The sequence below is a fragment of the Pleurodeles waltl genome, chromosome 1_2 (assembly GCF_031143425.1).
Source record: "Pleurodeles waltl isolate 20211129_DDA chromosome 1_2, aPleWal1.hap1.20221129, whole genome shotgun sequence".
Classification (NCBI taxonomy): Eukaryota; Metazoa; Chordata; class Amphibia; order Caudata; family Salamandridae; genus Pleurodeles; species Pleurodeles waltl.
The window spans coordinates 1346083586-1346104008 of NC_090437.1; the positions used below are offsets into that span (position 1 = coordinate 1346083586).

The following is a 20423-nucleotide window of genomic DNA, read 5'->3' on the forward strand; positions in this document are numbered from 1 at the left end:
CTTAATAAAAGCGGCCGACCTATCCAGGGATTGCTTTACTAGGGAGAATTCCAATCTAATTTGGGCAGGCGAGGCCGATCTGGGTACCCGAAAGACTTGCTTATATGATTTGATTAATAGCCTAACTAACAGGGCCACCTCCCCTCCCCTCATTATTTCTGTACCACAGGAGAGTGTAGGTAGTAATTTGGCTGTCATAACTATGGTCATCGGCTTAAGAAGACGCCCAAGGATTGATTTTGCTAGATTCCTAAAAGCACGATTTAGCTCTTGGGCCCTCTCCCTAATCACTTCCCTGTGGTCTGAAAATGTACCTTTTGAGTCAATCCTGACCCCCAGATATGTATACGCTGCCACTTCCTCTATATGGTGCCCATTCAAATACCACTTACGAGATATAGAGGGTTTACGGTTAAGGGGGATTATTTTCGTTTTACCTTGATTTACTTCCAGATCGTTGTCCTCCACATATCCTCCTAAACTGACCAGGAGTTTCTGTAGATCTACCTTAGAGTTGCTAAACAGCATTATGTCATCTGCATAAAGTAGGTTAGATATTTGGCAGCCGCCAACGGAGGGGGAGTGTGGAGCTAAAACACAACCCTGCTTTAATCCGGAAGTGGTCTTAATAGACCTAGATAGATGGGAGCCGTCCCCAAGTTAGATTTTTACCCAGGTATTTGAATAGAACAAAATAATGGCATTCAATAAATTTGCTTGGAGCCCCCATTGCTGTAATTTTGCCCACAGTTTTTTCAGAGGCACACAATCAAACGCTGCTTTAAAATCCACAAAGCACATATAAAGAGGCGTCCCTGTAGCCTTTGCTCTTTTAACTATTAAACTAAGAGCCATAAGGTTAGTTAGAGTGCGCTGCTTCTTAGTAAAGCCTGTTTGGTTAATGGGGAGCATACCACTGTCTGAGGCCCACCGTTCTAAGTGCTGCAGAAGACCTGTGGAAAAATAGTTGAGGTCCACATCCAGCAGGGCAATTAGATAGTTAGATGGTTGGGCTGTGTTCCCTCCCTTATAAATAGGATGGGTTATCGAGCCCATGCAGCTGTCCGGGATTATCCCTGTTGTCAAGATGTAATTAAACATATCAGTAAAGAAAACTGTTTAAACAGGGCCTGGGGTAGACCATTGGGGCCAGGTGCACAGTCTGTACATGTTTTTTCTATTATTTTAGTTAGTTTGAGTGGGGTACATGATGGAATCCTGGGCCTCAGACCCACCGGAGTCCCTCTCCCATTGAGCTAGGCCAGCATATGCCAAGGATGTTCCTTCAGGTGGGATTTCAAGTATCCCACGCATAACTCCTCATTAATATTTGTGTTGTTATCTACTCTGGGGCCTTTTTCAATATTATTAACCAATCTCTAGAAGCGTCTAGAGTTTACTGATGCAGATGAATGATGTAGTTTTGCCCTTGCTTTGATTTTTTAAAAAGCCAAATGTCCCGTTTTAGGAACTTTCTTTCCTCCCGTAGAGATTTTGAGATGGATCCATCTTCCGGTTGTTTCCGCAGTTGCCTCAAAAGTCTATTCACACTGATTTCCTTAACCGTACTGCACATGGCATACGTATGTTGTTACGATCTCCCAGATACGCACCCCTAGACCCTTTTGCCAAAGATTGATTAACAAGGTTCTTTGAGAATGATTCCCATATAGCAACTATGTTCTGAGGTTCGTTCACTGTGTTTTCCAGGATCACGACTGCTTCATCCGCTTGTGTTTTGACCGAACGGGAACTCCATTTTAGTCTCTTTAGATTTTCAGAACGGTGCTCACCCTTAAGGAGATTTGATTCTTCCTGCATACGTACTTTGCTTTGAACTGTAATTATTTGCAGGTTATGGTAGCTACCGGGATTATCTTGGATTCTGAAATCACTCACAAAATGAAATAAAGAAGCACTTACCAGGGTATAGTCGAGGTTTTGGTCTTGTCATACTACAATCATTCTCGAGGGAAGGTCTGGGCCCAAGCGCAAACGCAACACTAGTGTGAAGCTGGAGCCAAAATCTGAAAACTAAGATTCCAGACATGCAAACAGGGGTCACGACTGTACACTGTGTAGGGATACTCCAGTTGCAACGTCCAGCACGGCAAGTTAAGGGACTTATGAAAAGGCTGACAGAAAAGAAATTGCTGCTGTGCATGTGTTTGAACGGCAAGGCTCTTGAACTGTCTTTGGTTTTTAACATTGGGACGTGTATCTCTACACGTAGTTTAATGTATAACATTCAGTCTGTGTCCAGGATTTAGACTTGCCGGGTTATAAATATACAGGGAGTGCAGAATTATTAGGCAAATGAGTATTTTGACCACATCATCCTCTTTATGCATGTTGTCTTACTCCAAGCTGTATAGGCTCGAAAGCCTACTACCAATTAAGCATATTAGGTGATGTGCATCTCTGTAATGAGAAGGGGTGTGGTCTAATGACATCAACACCCTATATCAGGTGTGCATAATTATTAGGCAACTTCCTTTCCTTTGGCAAAATGGGTCAAAAGAAGGACTTGACAGGCTCAGAAAAGTCAAAAATAGTGAGATATCTTGCAGAGGGATGCAGCACTCTTAAAATTGCAAAGCTTCTGAAGCGTGATCATCGAACAATCAAGCGTTTCATTCAAAATAGTCAACAGGGTCGCAAGAAGCGTGTGGAAAAACCAAGGCGCAAAATAACTGCCCATGAACTGAGAAAAGTCAAGCGTGCAGCTGCCACGATGCCACTTGCCACCAGTTTGGCCATATTTCAGAGCTGCAACATCACTGGAGTGCCCAAAAGCACAAGGTGTGCAATACTCAGAGACATGGCCAAGGTAAGAAAGGCTGAAAGACGACCACCACTGAACAAGACACACAAGCTGAAACGTCAAGACTGGGCCAAGAAATATCTCAAGACTGATTTTTCTAAGGTTTTATGGACTGATGAAATGAGAGTGAGTCTTGATGGGCCAGATGGATGGGCCCGTGGCTGGATTGGTAAAGGGCAGAGAGCTCCAGTCCGACTCAGACGCCAGCAAGGTGGAGGTGGAGTACTGGTTTGGGCTGGTATCATCAAAGATGAGCTTGTGGGGCCTTTTCGGGTTGAGGATGGAGTCAAGCTCAACTCCCAGTCCTACTGCCAGTTCCTGAAAGACACCTTCTTCAAGCAGTGGTACAGGAAGAAGTCTGCATCCTTCAAGAAAAACATGATTTTCATGCAGGACAATGCTCCATCACACGCGTCCAAGTACTCCACAGCGTGGCTGGCAAGAAAGGGTATAAAAGAAGGAAATCTAATGACATGGCCTCCTTGTTCACCTGATCTGAACCCCATTGAGATCCTGTGGTCCATCATCAAATGTGAGATTTACAAGGAGGGAAAACAGTACACCTCTCTGAACAGTGTCTGGGAGGCTGTGGTTGCTGCTGCACGCAATGTTGATGGTGAACAGATCAAAACACTGACAGAATCCATGGATGGCAGGCTTTTGAGTGTCCTTGCAAAGAAAGGTGGCTATATTGGTCACTGATTTGTTTTTGTTTTGTTTTTGAATGTCAGAAATGTATATTTGTGAATGTTGAGATGTTATATTGGTTTCACTGGTAATAATAAATAATTGAAATGGGTATATATTTTTTTTTGTTAAGTTGCCTAATAATTATGCACAGTGATAGTCACCTGCACACACAGATACCCCCCTAACATAGCTAAAACTAAAAACAAACTAAAAACTACTTCCAAAAATATTCAGCTTTGATATTAATGAGTTTTTTGGGTTCATTGAGAACATGGTTGTTGTTCAATAATAAAATTAATCCTCAAAAATACAACTTGCCTAATAATTCTGCACTCCCTGTATGCTCTAGAAGCCACTACTGCATTGAGAATATTTTTAATTTAGAAAAAGAGGACTATTTTATACATATTTATAAGTGTTGTATTTTACAAATAGAAATATTGTACGTTGTAGGGCTTTGCCAATGAAAACATTTGAGTAAATGTGAACTTGAAATGAGTTTATGAAGGCTGCCTTCCTGTTAATTATTCCATGTCCATCGGACTAGGACCTAGAGAGTGTTCCAGTACGCAATCCTTTGATTAGCTTCTTGGGTTTTAAATATGCCATAGAGAAAGGTCTCAATCACATGAAACTGGCAGGATGTGCGTCCGGTCCGCAGGGTCTGCTTAATGACCTGTTCAAACCAGAACTAAGAACTAAACTGTCCTTTGCCAAACTCCAACTCACATCATTGTCATGTGTAGGATCCACAACGAGGCCTTCCCAGTGTCAATCATCACGCCACTTGCAAGGGATCTTTGTTGAGAGAGAGAAGGGAGCAGGTGTTTGTGTGCTACAAGTCAGTGGCATTGGAATCAGAAGTCTGAAACAGCAGAAGATGTTGGTCAATTAAGGGCACAAGATGTTGGCCCGTGAAGGGCACAAGATGTTGGTCCATGAAGGGCACAAGATGTTGGTCCATGAAAGGACCCTTTTGTGTGGCTCCTTCACAGCCAGTGAAACAGTAAAGAACTTCCTCAGATATTTTTAGGAGGATATCTTGCTTAAGGAGGATAGTGAAGAAGGATACTTTGAGGAGGACATGTGGGAAGGCATTCTTGTTCCAACTGATGGGCTGCTTAAGAATAATTCTATTTAGTAGAATGAGCCACAACTACCCAAGCTCTTCGCTCTTGTGGCTGAGGGTCCACAGTGCTTCTGTCCACCACTCAAAGCTCTAGAGACACACTGACTCATGTCATGGCTCCTGCTGGTGCTTGGGGCAAAGGTAAATTATATCATCTTCAAATCTTATTCTACACAACATCTAAAAAAAACAAAAAAACTTGAAGACAGGCCAGAAAAGGCTTCAGTACGATTTACTGCTGCTGCTGCTACCAAGGAGAACGAGCAGGTGGGGACGCTCAGGAACTAGCACCATGAATTGCCCACAAAAACATCTTTTGAAACACTGAGAACTATTTTGAAAAATGTAAGCTACACTGCTGTTTACTAAAGCTTTCTTATAAACTAAAACTCATTACTATTTAGCTTTTATTGGTAAATTCAGTTAGTCCAGTGCCAAACATGCCATTTTCCATCTATATTTGTCTTTCTTTTTAAAGCAGATTTTAGTTTAGTGTGAGTAAGGATTAGGTAAGGGAGAGGGTTGTGGTCAACATGAGATTTAGGGATGTAGATCAGTTACGGCTAGTGCCGGGGTTAACGAGTTGGCTGCAGGTTAGAGAGTAGTCAAGGGTTGAGTCACTGTAGAGAGCAACAGTCAATGTGAGTGTTAGGGTGATGGATCAGGTATGGCTGGGGTAAGGGTTAGGTGAGGATGAAAGGTCACAGTTTGGTGGAGGGCTGGGTCAGTTATAGATTATGGTTAGGGTGACGATTAATGTAAAAGGTCAGAGTCTGGTGAAGGGCTGGGTCAGTGATAGATTATGGTTAGGGTGACCATTAAAGTGAAGGTCAGAGTTTGGTGAAGGGCTGGGTCATTGATAGATTATGGTTAAGGTGCCCATTAAAGTGAAGGTCAGAGTCTGGTGAAGGGCTGGGACAGTGATAGATTATGGTTAAGGTGCCCTTTAATGTGAAGGTTAGAGTCTGGTGAAGGGCTGGGTTAGTGATAGATTATGGTTAAGGTGACCATTAATGTGAAGGTTAGAGTCTGGTGAAGGGCTGGGTCAGTGATAGATTATGGTTAAGGTGACCATTAATATGACGGTCAGAGTATGGTGAAGGGCTGGGTCAGTGATAGATCATGGTTAAGGTGACCATTAATATGAAGGTTAGAGTCTGGGGAAGGGCTGGGTCAGTAAATAGATTATGGTTAAGGTGGCCCTTAATGTGAAGGTCAGAGTCTGATGAAGGGCTGGGTCTCTGATAGATTATGGTTAGGGTGACCGTTAATGTGAAGGTCAGAGTCTGGTGAAGGGCTGGGTCAGTGAATAGATTATGGTTAAGGTGACCATTAATGTGAAGGTTAGAGTCAGGTGAAGGGATGGGTCAGTGATAGATTATGGTTAGGGTGACCATTAATGTGAAGGTCAGAGTCTGGTGAAGGGTTGGGTCAGTGAAGAGATTATGGTTAAGGTGACCACTAATGTGAAGGTCAGAGTCCGGTGAAGGGGTGGGTCAGTGATAGATTATGGTTACAGTCACCATTAATGTGAAGGTTAGTGTCTGGTGAAGGGCTGGCTCAGTGATAGATTATGGTTAAGGAGAAGGTCAGAGGTTGGAGAAGGGCTAGGTCAGTGAACAGATTATGGTTAAGGTGACCATTAATGTGAAGGTTAGAGTCTGGAGAAGGGTTGGGTCAGTGATAGATTATGGTTACGGTCACCATTAATGGGAAGGTTAGAGTCTGGAGAAGGGTTGGGTTAGGACTAAGGTTATGGTTAACATGCGGGTTAGGGTGATGGGCCAGTTACGTCTAGGGTAAGTAGTTGGGTGTACATTACAGGTCAGAGTGTGCTTGTATTCCGTTTAAGGTTAAGCAGGGAGCTGGAGGAAGTGAGTAAAAAACATTTTCTTTAAGGGGAGTGTGTTCTAATGGGTCTGTTGTGTCACATGAATAAAAGGTAGTTTGGTTATGGTGGATTCTCTCTAATAACATAATCCCTAAAAAACAAATCACAATTAGTACACATAGTACTCACATGAATTCTGAGTTGAAAAAATAATTTAGAAGGAGGTATCTAAAATGTTGTTTATGATAACTACATATGTTTTTGTTTGCCAGAAGACAAGGTTGAATTCAGCAATGGAAGTGGGCTTGACCAGCTAATCCCCCGCCCTCGCCCATCCCAAAAAGTATTATCTGTCAGATGGAAAAAACACAGTCCAGTGAATGGTTCAAAAAGGAGGCCAAGACTGACATCACATTGACCACCAATCCCAATATTCTGCGAAGACCACTCCATCTAGATTCTGTAGGGGACAGTCTGCCCATGTCTCTGTTGATTAGAAGGCAGCACGCTTCTGAATGCAAGTTTTGGAAACTGCAGGAAATGACTAAAGGAGCAGGAGAAGCCTACCCACCTCTCATGTTAAGTTTCATAGCCTGCAAGCAATGCAGTGCTAGGCAGGACTTGGGGCTATAATGCATCGGGGCGAAAGAGAGGGGCAGGGCAGCAGGGGGAGACTGGTCCCAAAAGAGGATGGTTTACAGGCAAGCAGATGACAGAAATACAAATCAGAATCTTGCACAACCGTGGTCTGATGAACCAGCAGCACTGGCCAGCATCCCAGCACTGGTCGACGTCCCACCAGTGCCCGATGTCCCACCAGTGCCCGATGTCCCACCACTGGCCGGCGTCCCACCAGTGCCTGTCGTCCCAGCACTGGCCGGCATCCCACCACTGCCAGGCGTCCCACCACTGCCAGGCGTCCCACCACTGCCAGGCGTCCCACCAGTGGTCCCAGCAAAGGCTGGCGTCCCAGCAATGCCCGGCGTCCCAGTACTAGTCAGTCTCTAGAGATGTCCATACTTCTTTCATGTTACCTTTGGTGATGACAGTAGATAAGCCCTTCCTACCATCAGTCTGTCTGGATCTCCTTCAAGTATCTACTGAGGTACTGTCAGGAATGATACGCCATTGAGGTGCTCCCGCTGTGAGGAGTCACTATTTTCCAACAGGCTCATCTGTTGAAAAGCTGCACACATTATTTCTAATTCAGGTCTTTTTGTGTCACCCATCTGCATTTCATCATTGTGTACTTGTGTGGCACAGTTAGCAGGTAGCAAGAGAAGATACTTTTCAAGATTATTTTTTTCCTGATTATTCATGAGTTGTGGGCACTACCCTCAGAGGCTGCTGTGAACCCCCCACATCATCCTTTAGCCGGGTCTAGTCTGAGGCATGGGTGACTGAAGCACTCCAATTCGGAGTACAAAGCCCTTGGGTGTTGAGCACATGATACCTACATGTACGGAAGGCCCATGGCTTTTGTCGTTAGTGTTGCAAACACAGATGTGTTTTTTAGCACCTACGGCATTTTCATCTTATGCAAATAACTCTAAGTAGTTTCTAAAACAGCCACAAGTCTGCATTGCACCATCTTCAGGATTTGCACACATGCATGTATCCATTTGGGGTTCCTGGTAGGCCCTGATGTAGCCTACACAATACATGTGACTTGCGCCTACTTCTCTCCAGTTGCATCTTTTCCCATGGGATGATCACCTTCTTTCCCTCCACGGGACCGGTTGAGACATAGGGGTACTCTACTGTGGTCAGCCTAAGGGTACTCCACTGTGATCAGCCTAAGGGCACTCTACTGTGGTCAGCCTAAGGCCACTCCACTGTGGTCAGCCCAAGGCCACTCCACTGTGGTCAGCCCAAGGCCACTCCACTGTGGTCAGCCCAAGGCCACTCCACTGTGGTCAGCCCAAGGCCACTCCACTGTGGTCAGCCCAAGGCCACTCCACTGTGGTCAGCCCAAGGCCACTCCACTGTGGTCAGCCCAAGGCCACTCCACTGTGGTCAGCCCAAGGCCACTCTACTGTGGTCAGCCCAAGGCCACTCTACTGTGGTCCGCCCAAGGCCACTCTACTGTGGTCCGCCCAAGGCCACTCTACTGTGGTCAGCCTAACAATAGCCACTGTTCTCTGGTACATGGTTGTTTCAGTGAATAGAAGGCCTCTACTGGATTGGTACAGCTACTCTGCCGGGCTCCTCTGAGCGCACTATTTCTGCCACAGGCACATGGCATCAAGAAACGAGGTTGGGGAATGTCTCCAACGCTGCATGAGGGAGGCTTCCCTAGGCTGCTTCATTGTCGTCCTTTTCTTGCCCGTGTGCAGTCTCTGATGAGTTGCCAAGTGTGATGACTGGCTGAAGCTTTTCCCGCACACATTACAAACAAATGGCCTCTCGCCAGTATGTATTCGATGGTGTCTCACCAGCAGTGAAGGCCACCTAAAGCTCTTGCCACATTCATAGCAAGTGTGTGTTTTATCTCCTGTTTGGATCTGTTCATGCGCGACCTGGAGAATTGAGCTGTTGGTCCTCTTATCATAGCTGTGGTACACGTATGGTTTTGCTCTTGTGTGCATCTGCTGGTGCATGATCAGAGTTGATGCTCGGCTAAAACCTGTCTCACATTGGCTGTATGTCAAAGGCACATGCTGATATGTCCCCTGATTGGACAAATTGTTCAAATTATTATCAGAATCACTGAGATCCCGTTCTTGTGTGTTTGTCTCTTTTTGCTCGCAACTGTCATCTGATGTACTGACATCACTTGTGCATTCAGTGGGCCCGGATGGTCCTGCCTCACTACGTGTCACCAGCCTCCTTCGTGCAGCATCCAGCCTCTTGTTGGATTCTCCCATCTCAGGACTCAAGAGAACCTTTCTTTTGTGTCTTCCCGAAATCCTCTCGTCTGACTCTTGTGTTACAGTAAATCCTTCAATTCTGTTCTTATAGCTGCTGTGCTCTGTGGATTGAGAGAAATACACAAATAATGAATGGCGCTTTCTAAAACAGTCAGACAATTCCAGAGAATAGGGCATTGAACAAGCTCATTTGCAGCTGGCCACCAGGCTTCAGACTGCCCCCAGAAACAAGACTACTCAGGAAGACATGAACAAAGACAAAGTGGAAGCAGGACCAGCACCAACGCGGTCATACATCAAGGAGAAGAAGATTGCTGTCACACAACAGTGAGCGGGAACTATGTCAATACTCTCAAATATTAGGTAGAAGGAACAAAGCAACAATGTCACACATCACAGAGGAGGAAGAGACAAACAACTTTCACACATTACAGTGGAGAAAGAGAGACAACACTGTCACACATCACAGAACAGGAAGAGATACAAGGCTGTCCCATCACAGAGGAGGAACAGGGACAACACTCACATCACAGAGGAGGAAAAGAGACAAGGCTGTCACACATCACAGAGTAGGAAGAGAGACAAGGCTGTCACAGAGAAGGAAGAGATGCAAGTCTGTCACATTACAGATGAGAAAGAGATACAAACCTTTCACACATCACAGAGGAGGAAAGGAGACAAGGCTGCCACACATCACAGAGGAGGAAGAGATACAAGGCTGCCACACATCACAGCGGAGGAAGAGAGACAAGGCTGTCACACATCACAGAGGAGGAAGAGAGACAAGGCTGTCACACATCACAGAGGAGGAAGAGAGACAAAGCTGTCACACATCACAGAGGAGGAAGAGATGCAAGGCTGTCACACATCACAGAGGAGGAAGAGAGACAAGGCTGGAAGTGAAGTTACGAGTACATGTTTGCGCAGAGAGTTTGAGGATGTCTTTACTGGCAAGTTGGGTTGTCTCACTAACTATGTTCATAAGCGCATTCAAAGATGGAGCGGAACCTGTATGCTACATTGTACGAGGTGTTCCTATAGCCTACGCAAAGCCATGCTCTCGGAACACAAGTTGAAAAATTAGGGCATAATTGTTGAGACAGAGGCAACTAAATGGCTTTCGAGCAAAGCTTCTGGTGAAGTAAGGCAGTACATGGATCTGAGAGGTCTCAATAAGAACATAGTTGCAGACAGATATCCACTACCCATCATCACATATATGCTTAGCTTACTTGATGGGGCTGTTGATTTTTCTACCCTAGATCTCAGGGCAGCGTATCATCAAATCAAGTTAGACAACGCCTTTATGAATCTGACCTCTTTAGTCACTCCTTTTGACATGTTCAAATTCACGAGGCAACCTCTTGGGTTGAGCTCATCAGCCTCCATGTTTCAAAGAGCTATGGAAGATGTCTTGGGGCCGTGGGTGGGGGGTGTTTCAGTGGTTAACATTTACCAAGGCGATGTCCTAGAATTTGGCGCTACCCAAGAGGAACATGATGACAGGATTGAACAGGTTTTGGGTAGATTTAAAGAATGGGTTCTTACCTTGAGGGAGAATAAGTGTAAATTAAATATTTTCGATATTGAGTATCTTGGTCACAGGCTTGCCAAGGATGGTGTTAGATCAAAGAATCAATTTGTGAAGACCATAGAAGAACGTCCCCCTCCTAGGGATGATTTGGTCACCTTTTTAATAATGGCTGAATATTATAATAAGTTTGCGCCCAGGTTTGCAAGTCGCACCTATTATATGAGAACACACCTTAATAAAGGTATTAAGCTTTCAAGGTACACTCGTGATTCAGCGTTTCGAGATGTTAAGGACACATTACACAACGCGCCCTCTTTGTGAACTTTGATACTGGAAGACAATCCATTGTAGTCACAGATGCCAGAGCCAAGGGTTTGGGTGCTGTTTTGAAACAAGTTAAAGGGGTGGGGTGTAGGGGGGTAGAACGAAACTATAATGTTTTTGTCCAGGGCTTTCTGAAAAACACTACTGAGTGATTGCCCACTAGATGCAAAGAGCTTCCTTCTCAATCAAGAAACTCAGAAAGCTCCTCTGGGGTGAAACCTTTGTGGTCAGGTCGGGTCATAAACCTTTCAGGGAAGTTTTCTCAAAGAAGGGTTTGGATGCCATTTCGAGTCAAGTATATTCCAGCGCCTAAGAATAAGGTAGCTGACTGTCACAGCTGGTTAATGAACAAATTGAGAGTAAGGATGATTCAAGGGAAGATCTGTGGGATTTAGAGGACTTTAGTGTCTGTGAAATCACTGAGGGAGTGGTTAGTGAGGAGGTGTGGAAAACTCATTTAGCAGAAGATGCCATAATACAGAAAGTCTGAATACAGATTTCTCGTGGACGGTCCAGTAAGAATATTTTATGCGAAGAAATTTAAAATTATTGGAATGCGCGTGACGAACTCTCGTCAAGGAGGATCTTTTCTAGAGGGGTACAAAGTAGGTACCTCCTGGTCAAGTCCGGGAGAAGATTATTCACCTTGGTCATACAGGACATCAATACATTTCAAAGACTAACAAGAGAATCATATTATACTTCTGGTGGCCAGGTGTTGATGTGCAAGTTGAGAGGGCAGTGTAGAAGTAGATTGGCTGTGTTGCTAGTGATAACGTGTGTAAGACAAGGATTCAACGTATGATTGTAGGAGGCTGGACTGGCTTGTAGTGAGTACCAAGGGGTACTTGCACCTTGCACCAGGCCCAGTTATCCCTTATTAGTGTATAGGGTGTCTAGCAGCTTAGGCTGATAGATAATGGTAGCTTAGCAGAGCAGCTTAGGCTGAACTAGGAGACGTGTGAAGCTACTACAGTACCACTAGTGTCACTTGTACAATATCATAAGAAAACACAATACACAGATATACTAAAAATAAAGGTACTTTATTTTTATGACAATATGCCAAAGTATCTCAGTGAGTACCCTCAGTATGAGGATAGCAATTATACACAAGTTATATGTACACAATACCAAAAATATGCAGTATAGTCTTAGAAAACAGTGCAAACAATGTATAGTTACAATAGGATGCAATGGGGACACATAGGGATAGGGGCAACACAAACCATATACTCCAAAAGTGGAATGTGAACCACGAATGGACCCCAAACCTATGTGACCTTGTAGAGGGTCGCTGGGACTATTAGAAAATAGTGAGAGTTAGAAAAATAGCCCTCCCCAAGACCCTGAAAAGTGAGTGCAAAGTGCACTGAAGTTCCCCAAAAGACAAAGAAGTCGTGATAGAGGAATAATGCAGGAAAGACACAAACCAACAATTCAACAACTGTGGATTTCCAATCTAGGGTACCTGTGGAACAAGGGGACCAAGTCCAAAAGTCACAAGCAAGTCGGAGATGGGCAGATGCCCAGGAAATGCCAGCTGCGGGTGCAAAGAAGCTTCTACTGGACAGAAGAAGCTGCGGTTTCTGCAGGAACGAAAAGGGCTAGAGACTTTCCCTTTGGTGGACGGATCCCTCTCGCCGTGGAGAGTCGTGCAGATGTGTTTTCCTGCCGAAAGAACGCCAACAAGCCTTGCTAGCTGCAAATTGTGCGGTTAGCGTTTTCGGACGCTGCTGAGGCCCAGGAGGGACCAGGAGGTCGCAAATTGGACCAGGAGAGAGAGGGGACGTCGAGCAAGACAAGGAGCCCTCTCTGAAGCAGGTAGCACCCGGAGAAGTGCCAGAAACAGGCACTACGAGGATGCGTGAAACGGTGCTCGCCGAAGTTGCACAAAGGAGTCCCACGTCGCCGGAGACCAACTTAGAAAGTCGTGCAATGCAGGTTAGAGTGCCGTGGACCCAGGCTTGGCTGTGCATGAAGGATTTCCGCCGGAAGTGCACAGGGGCCGGAGTAGTTGCAAAAGTCGCGGTTCCCAGCAATGCAGACTAGCGAGGTGAGGCAAGGACTTACCTCCACCAAACTTGGACTGAAGAGTCACTGGACTGTGGGAGTCACTTGGACAGAGTTGCTGGATTCGAGGGACCTCGCTCGTCGTGCTGAGAGGAGACCCAAGGGACCGGTAATGCAGCTTTTTGGTGCCTGCGGTTGCAGGGGGAAGATTCCGTCGACCCACGGGAGATTTCTTCGGAGCTTCTGGTGCAGAGAGGAGGCAGACTACCCCCACAGCATGCACAAGCAGGAAAACAGTCGAGAAGGCGGCAGGATCAGCGTTACAGAGTTGCAGTAGTCGTCTTTGCTACTATGTTGCAGTTTTGCAGGCTTCCAGCGCGGTCAGAGTGGTCACTCCCCTTTCCTTTGTCCAGTTTCGCGCCAGAGCAGGGGCTAAGGGGTCCCTGAACCGGTGTAGACTGGCTTATGCAGAATTGGGCACATCTGTGCCCAAGAAAGCATTTCCAGAGGCTGGGGGAGGCTGCTCCTCCCCTGCCTTCACACCATTTTCCAAAGGGAGAGGGTGTAACACCCTCTCTCAGAGGAAGTCCTTTGTTCTGCCATCCTGGGACAAGCCTGGCTTGACCCCAGGGGGGCAGAAACCTGTCTGAGGGGTTGGCAGCAGCAGCAGCTGCAGTGAAACCCCAGGAAAGGCAGTTTGGCAGTACCAGGGTCTGTGCTACAGACCACTGGGATCATGGAATTGTGCCAACAATGCCAGGATGGCATAGAGGGGGCAATTCCATGATCTTAGACATGTTACATGGCCATATTCGGAGTTACCATTGTGAAGCTACATATAGGTAGTGACCTATATGTAGTGCACGCGTGTAATGGTGTCCCCGCACTCACAAAGTTCGGGGAATTGGCCCTGAACAATGTGGGGGCACATTGGCTAGTGCCAGGGTGCCCTCACACTAAGTAACTTTGCCCCTAACCTTTACCAGGTAAAGGTTAGACATATAGGTGACTTATAAGTTACTTAAGTGCAGTGTAAAATGGCTGTGAAATAACGTAGACGTTATTTCACTCAGGCTGCAGTGGCAGGCCTGTGTAAGAATTGTCAGAGCTCCCTATGGGTGGCAAAAGAAATGCTGCAGTTCATAGGGATCTCCTGGAACCCCAATACCCTGGGTACCTTGGTACCATATACTAGGGAATTATAAGGGTGTTCCAGTAAGCCAATGTAAATTGGTAAAATTGGTCACTAGCCTGTTAGTGACAATTTGAAAGAAATGAGAGAGCATAACCACTGAGGTTCTGGTTAGCAGAGCCTCAGTGAGACAGTTAGGCACCACACAGGGAACACATACATATAGGCCACAAACTTATGAGCACTGGGGTCCTGACTAGCAGGGTCCCAGTCACACATAACAAACATACTGAAAACATAGGGTTTTCACTATGAGCACTGGGCCCTGGCTAGCAGGATCCCAGTGAGACAGTGAAAACACCCTGACATACACTCACAAACAGGCCAAAAGTGGGGGTAACAAGGCTAGAAAGAGGCTACTTTCTCACAATGATCATAAGGGAAAAGCCCGCAGGAGCTTGGCAGGAGGTGGCTTTGGCTGTACTGAGGCCTGTGACCACCAAGACTAAACAGTTTTATGTTCTAGTTTTGTTGGACATGTATTCAAAGTGGCCAGAGATTTGTGTCACTCAAAATATAGCAACACAGAAAGTTATTGAATTTCCGGAGAATCTATTTGATAGAGAAGGTCTACCTGCATACATCTTGACAGATGTTCAGTTGGTTTGTAAAGAAATGGAAGAATTTATTCCTAGTTGTAGACATAAAAAATGTTCTCTCTATTTCCCTGAGACTAATGGGATTGTGTGGGGGGGGGTTAACGAGGTGCGGAATGAAGTCATACAAAGAACAAAATCTCAGAACGGAGACTAGAGGTCAGAAATTGTTGAAAGAGTGAAAATGTATCACCTCACCCCTCATTCATTCCAAACAAGATGCCTTATGAACTATTAGGGGCTGTAAGACTATCACTATGGTGTGTCCCGCGTGGATGAGCTGCCAGGATACAGGCACGTGCTCAGCCTCAAGTGACGGGAGGCAACTCGGGATGTGATGGTGGAGCAGCGCAAGATTAATTTTGACATGAGACACGCTGTCCTGTTGACTAAAGTGAACGTAGGAGGCATGGTGAGGTTTCCCCAGAAAGGGAGATCTTCTAAATGTTCTACACCACTGGAAGTGGTTACTTACTTCACAATGCTGTCAAATTGAGTGATAATCACATTTCGAACTGAAGCAGAGTGGCTGTTGTTCCTAATGACAACAAAAATCTGGAGGGCGTTGGGGGTACAGAAAGTGTTCCCGCTACTTTGAGGAGTAGTGGACGCACAACTTTACGTCCCACACATTTGGGAGATTTTGTGTAATAACCTTGTGGGTTCTTACCCTAGAGCCGTTGAACATATGTTTATGTTCACATAATTTTCAGTTATTACATTGTGTATATGCATGTTATATTGTAACTGTACAAGTTGTATGCTTTGCCCAGTCGTGTTGGGAGGGAGGTGTGTGGTCACTGTCTCTTTAAACAAGGATGTAAGAAACAGAACTTAGAACTCTAAGATAGAGGTCAGGCAGAGATAGGATGATGCTGGTGAGTTGGTATCCACAGCTGGCATGGATGGGCTTTTTCTATTGTGTTGAGGTAAGTGAATAAACTTGTTTCAACATTAACCTTGGAAGAGCACTGCTTCACAAAAGCTTAAGTTGAAAAACAAGCAGTAGGAACAGGGCACAAAGGACCAAGGAACCTGGCTACAGAGAACGGTCTCTGCTCCCTCACCAGCAGTAACTGTCCTGCTACTGGTTTCCAGCTCATAATTGTGGTATCTTGTATTTCCTGTGTTGGTTCATCCATGGCCCAGGTGTCCCCTCTGACCCTTATCATAATGGGCTCTCCCACCAGGATTCCAGGAGGAGAGCTTAGACTGTCGAGGGTGACAAGGACTGTGATGTGAGGTGGCTGGGGCGTTGCATTATTAAACTTATCATTTCACTGTCATCGCTTTCCTGTGTGATCATTGGCCATCTCTAAATTGGCGACGAGGATGGGATCCGGTGATGCAAAAGAGAACACGCCCCAACACGGCAAGTTGTGAACAGCACATACGAACTGTGAAGAAGGATTAATTGAGCACTGTGGTCCTGAGACAGATTCCGGTGAGGCAGTGTCTTACTTTTCACGAGGGATGGTGAAATTTAAATGTAACCCTGAAGTGTAGAGGCAAAGCCATCGGATGTGAAAGCTTGCGTAACGACGAGTGAACATCTGTCCTTTTAGCCAGCACTCTTGCACTGGAACATTTAGGCAGTCTTGCCACATTTAATTAACGGACATTACTATTTCTGTCCAGCTCAGCATGTGAGGAAAAGTGTAGTGGCTACGAATGTCAACTGTTTGTTACCTGGAAGTCTCTATGTTTAGCAGCTAAATCGTGGAAATAACTCTCCAGCTAAAGATCAAAGGTGTAAAGTGGTTTAAGTCTGAATCGGCTGTGAGGCATGCTGATTAGATCAATAATTGTGCCTCGGGGAATTCACCACGAAGGCCAGCAGCTATAAATCTGCAGCGCACTCTGGGCGTTTTATTTACAATGTTCATATCACCTCAGGGAATTCCTCTCAGCTGATGCAGAGCGCACGCACTTTGCATGTATAACCAAGGAAGAAACAAATAGTTCAAGGAATCTTCATGGCCATATGACTTAAACAACTGCTGTATTTAAAAAATGTGTAACATTTTATAGAACTGAACCTTAATAAGGGACATCAAGTCGTTTTTCTCAAGATACAGCTGCCATTTCTCCATAATAGAATTTATGTGCTATTCGCACCATCTAGTGGACAAACTTGAAAGGTTTCAGGCAGCAAGAAAACAACATAGGAGGTTTCAGCAGACCTCTGTGTCTGAATCGAACACATTAGAACAGTGGGCACTAAAGAGATACAGTGATCCACAAACTAGAAATATTCAGAGTACAAAGGAAAGAAATGTTTGCAGAGTTAACAACAGTTGTGATACTCAAATTACAAATAATAAGATTGAAGGCACCCTTATGTATTACAATACTATTACATATGGTGTGTGTATTGATTACTTCAGAATTTAATAATAGAATATTCATGTGAAGTGCAAATAAATGTAATCAATATGTATATTTAAAATCAAGTGAAGCGCTACAAATGTATAAAATATGAGGTTGTAGGTGCATATATGTGACAAATAGTTTAGTACACAGGGATTTGACAAAGCACATAACTCGAATAGCATCTAACCACACAGTTTCCCACCATGCAAAACATCACGCAACCCCCATTCTTCTTAAACACCACAGGGGAACCATGAATGACATGGAATAAGTGGAAAAAGGTTTTTAATAACTACCTTATAGTGTGTGGTCCTAATATAAATGTCGAGAGAAAAGTTGCGCTACTAGCACACTGCTTGGGAGCGGAAGGACAGGAAGTCTTAGAACACCTTCCAGATTTGTCAGATGAGGAAGGAAACAATTTGAATACATGAAATATGTATAAAGAAGCTAGATAAACACTACCTACCCAGGATTAGTACCATTCTAGAGAGGTATCATTCTGGCAAACGCTCACAGAGGAAGGGGGAGAGCATAGAGGACTTTGTGTCTGAGCTAAGGAGATTGGCTTCATCCTGTAAATTTGGTGCAACCTTGGAAGAACGCATTTGTGACCAATTCTTATTAACATGCAACATTGAGAGGGTCCGTAAGGAGTTATGCCTCAAGGATGACCCCCCCTCAATGAGGTATTAATAGTATCAAAACAGGTAGAACATATGCTCTTGTGTGTAAAAGAACTTAGAGTTGAGAGTAAAAGTGCAACATCTGAGAATAAAGCAGAAGTAAACGTGGTGAAAGAGAAGAAGAAGGAAACTCAAAATACACCTGATAAAGAGTGTAGAGGACAGTGTTTCAGATGCAGAATGACAGGTCATATGGCCTACTGGAAAGGGTTCCCAGTATGGAGGGCAGTATGTAAAGGGTGTGGCAAGAAAGGCCATTTTGTCACATGAAATAACACTGTCAAAGTTTCTGAGGTTTATGATGAAATTATGTTGCAAGTGAACGATTCAGGCGAAGGTAATCCCAAAGACATCATAAAAATAGATAACACTGAGGTTGAAGCAATGTTTGATTCATGTTCACCTCTAACAATCATTTTTGACCAGGTATTTTGTAGAAATTTTGCAAACAAAGTAAAATTGTATGAAATAGACATACAACCTTGCGGGTATGGGGGTCAGCCAATAGCCATGAGAGGATACTTTTGGGGAACTATTCAATATGGAGAATTAGAAACACAAACTAAAGTCTATGTAGCAGAAAGGGGTGACAACATTTTAAGCTGGCATGTTAAAAAAAAAAACTTAGGAGTTATCTTGGACCCTAATGCATCACCTCAAATCAAAGTTCAAGAAGTACAAGAAAATTACTTTGTAAATACATTTCCATAAATTTTCACTGATAAACTGGGATGCCTCAAAACATACATTCACAAAATAAAACTGAAGCAGAACGCAATCCCAGTTGTTTCTAAAGTCCGATGACTACCAATAAGTATCCTAGATGCTGTGAGGGATGAGTTAGAGAAACTTTGTAAGCAAAATGTAATTGAACCTGTTGAAGCAACGGAGTGGCTTGCTCCGATTGTAGTGGCTCGCAAAGCGGATAATAAAGTGAGATTATGTGTGGACTTGCGTGCACTAAACAAGGAAGTGGTAGTAGATAGATTTTCCCTACCTACTTTTGCAGAAATGTTCACCGCCCTAAAAGGAGCAAAGGTCTTTTTAACCCTAGATCTGGCCTCAGCATATTACCAAGTCAGATTACACCCAGATTCCCAAAACCTAACCTCTTTTATCACACCTATAGGTGCATATAAATTCAAACGTATGCCTTTTGGATTAATGTCAGCATCATTTGTCTTCCAAAGAGCTATGACGGAAATGCTAAAAGGTATTCCAGGCGTTTTCTACTACCAAGATGATGTGCTAGTTTGTGGAGCAACCAACATGGATCATCAAGCTAGGGTTGAACAAGTCCTCAAAAGATTTAAGAAATTTGGCCTCGCAGTGAGAGCGGACAAATGTCAATTCGCATGTCCAGAGATATCCTACCTAGGACACAAAATTTCAGGCAAAGGGATCGAACCGAAGGGAGATCTTGTGAAATCAATAATAGATTTATCAACTCCATCAAACAAAGATGAACTTCGATCATTTCTTGGGATGGTGGAATTTTACAGTAAGTTCATTTCTAACGTCTCTGAAAGAACATTCCACATGAGATCATTTTTGAAATCCAAAACAGAATTTCTGTGGGACTCCTTGTGTGATAAAGACTTCCAGGATGTGAAACAGTGCCTCAGGAATGTACCCAACCTCAGTGCCTTTATACCAGGGAGGAAAGTGATAGTGACCACAGACGCCAGCACAAAAGGTCTGGGAGCTGTCCTATCCCAAGTTGATAGTAAAGGAGAAGTCACCATAGCGTTTGCCTCAAGATCTTTGAGAGGAGCATAAGCCAACTACTCAGTGATAGAAAGAGAGGCATTGGCTGTATAAGGGGCCCTCCAAAAATTAAAAAACTTAATTTAGGGTAGTGAATTCAAGGTCAGAACTGATCACAAACCGCTAAAGGAGATATTTGAGAAGAAAGGTCTAGATGCTATATCAAGTCGCATTAGGAAGTGGATAATCAATCTGCAGGAGTACACATTCACAGTTGACTACACCCCAGGTGTAAAAAACAAAGCAGCAGACTGCCTATCGAGATTACCTCCTAGCACAGATAGTGTCGGGGGTGACAAACAACTTTCAGAGGAGGAAGATGTTGTGCTCTCAAATGTCTGCGTAATATCTGAAGGGGTGATAACAGAAGCAGAATGGAAAACAAACCTCAGAGAAGATGAGGATCTGAATTTGGTCGGGCAGTACTTGAACAGCAAATGACCGTCTAAAACCCAAATCAAAGACAAACTGAAGGCATTTTGGTGTGTGAGGAATGAATTAGCAGAACATGATGACTGCTTGTTTAGAGGTACAAAACTGATACCCCCAAGTAATCTAAGACTGAAACTTATAAACAGAGCTCATGAGGGTCAT

The 20423-nt window shown here is 44.4% G+C and overlaps 1 protein-coding gene across 1 annotated transcript in view; it reads right to left on the reverse strand.

The window, feature by feature from the left end:
• Window positions 1–3820: 3820 nt before the first annotated feature.
• Window positions 3821–20423, reverse strand: part of LOC138252602 (zinc finger and SCAN domain-containing protein 30-like) — a 92777-nt gene continuing 76174 nt past the window's right edge. The window contains exon 4 of the mRNA XM_069205752.1: window positions 3821–9445. Coding sequence (XP_069061853.1) covers window positions 8694–9445 — 752 coding nt within the window. The 3' untranslated portion in view covers window positions 3821–8693. The remainder of the gene's footprint in view (window positions 9446–20423) is intronic.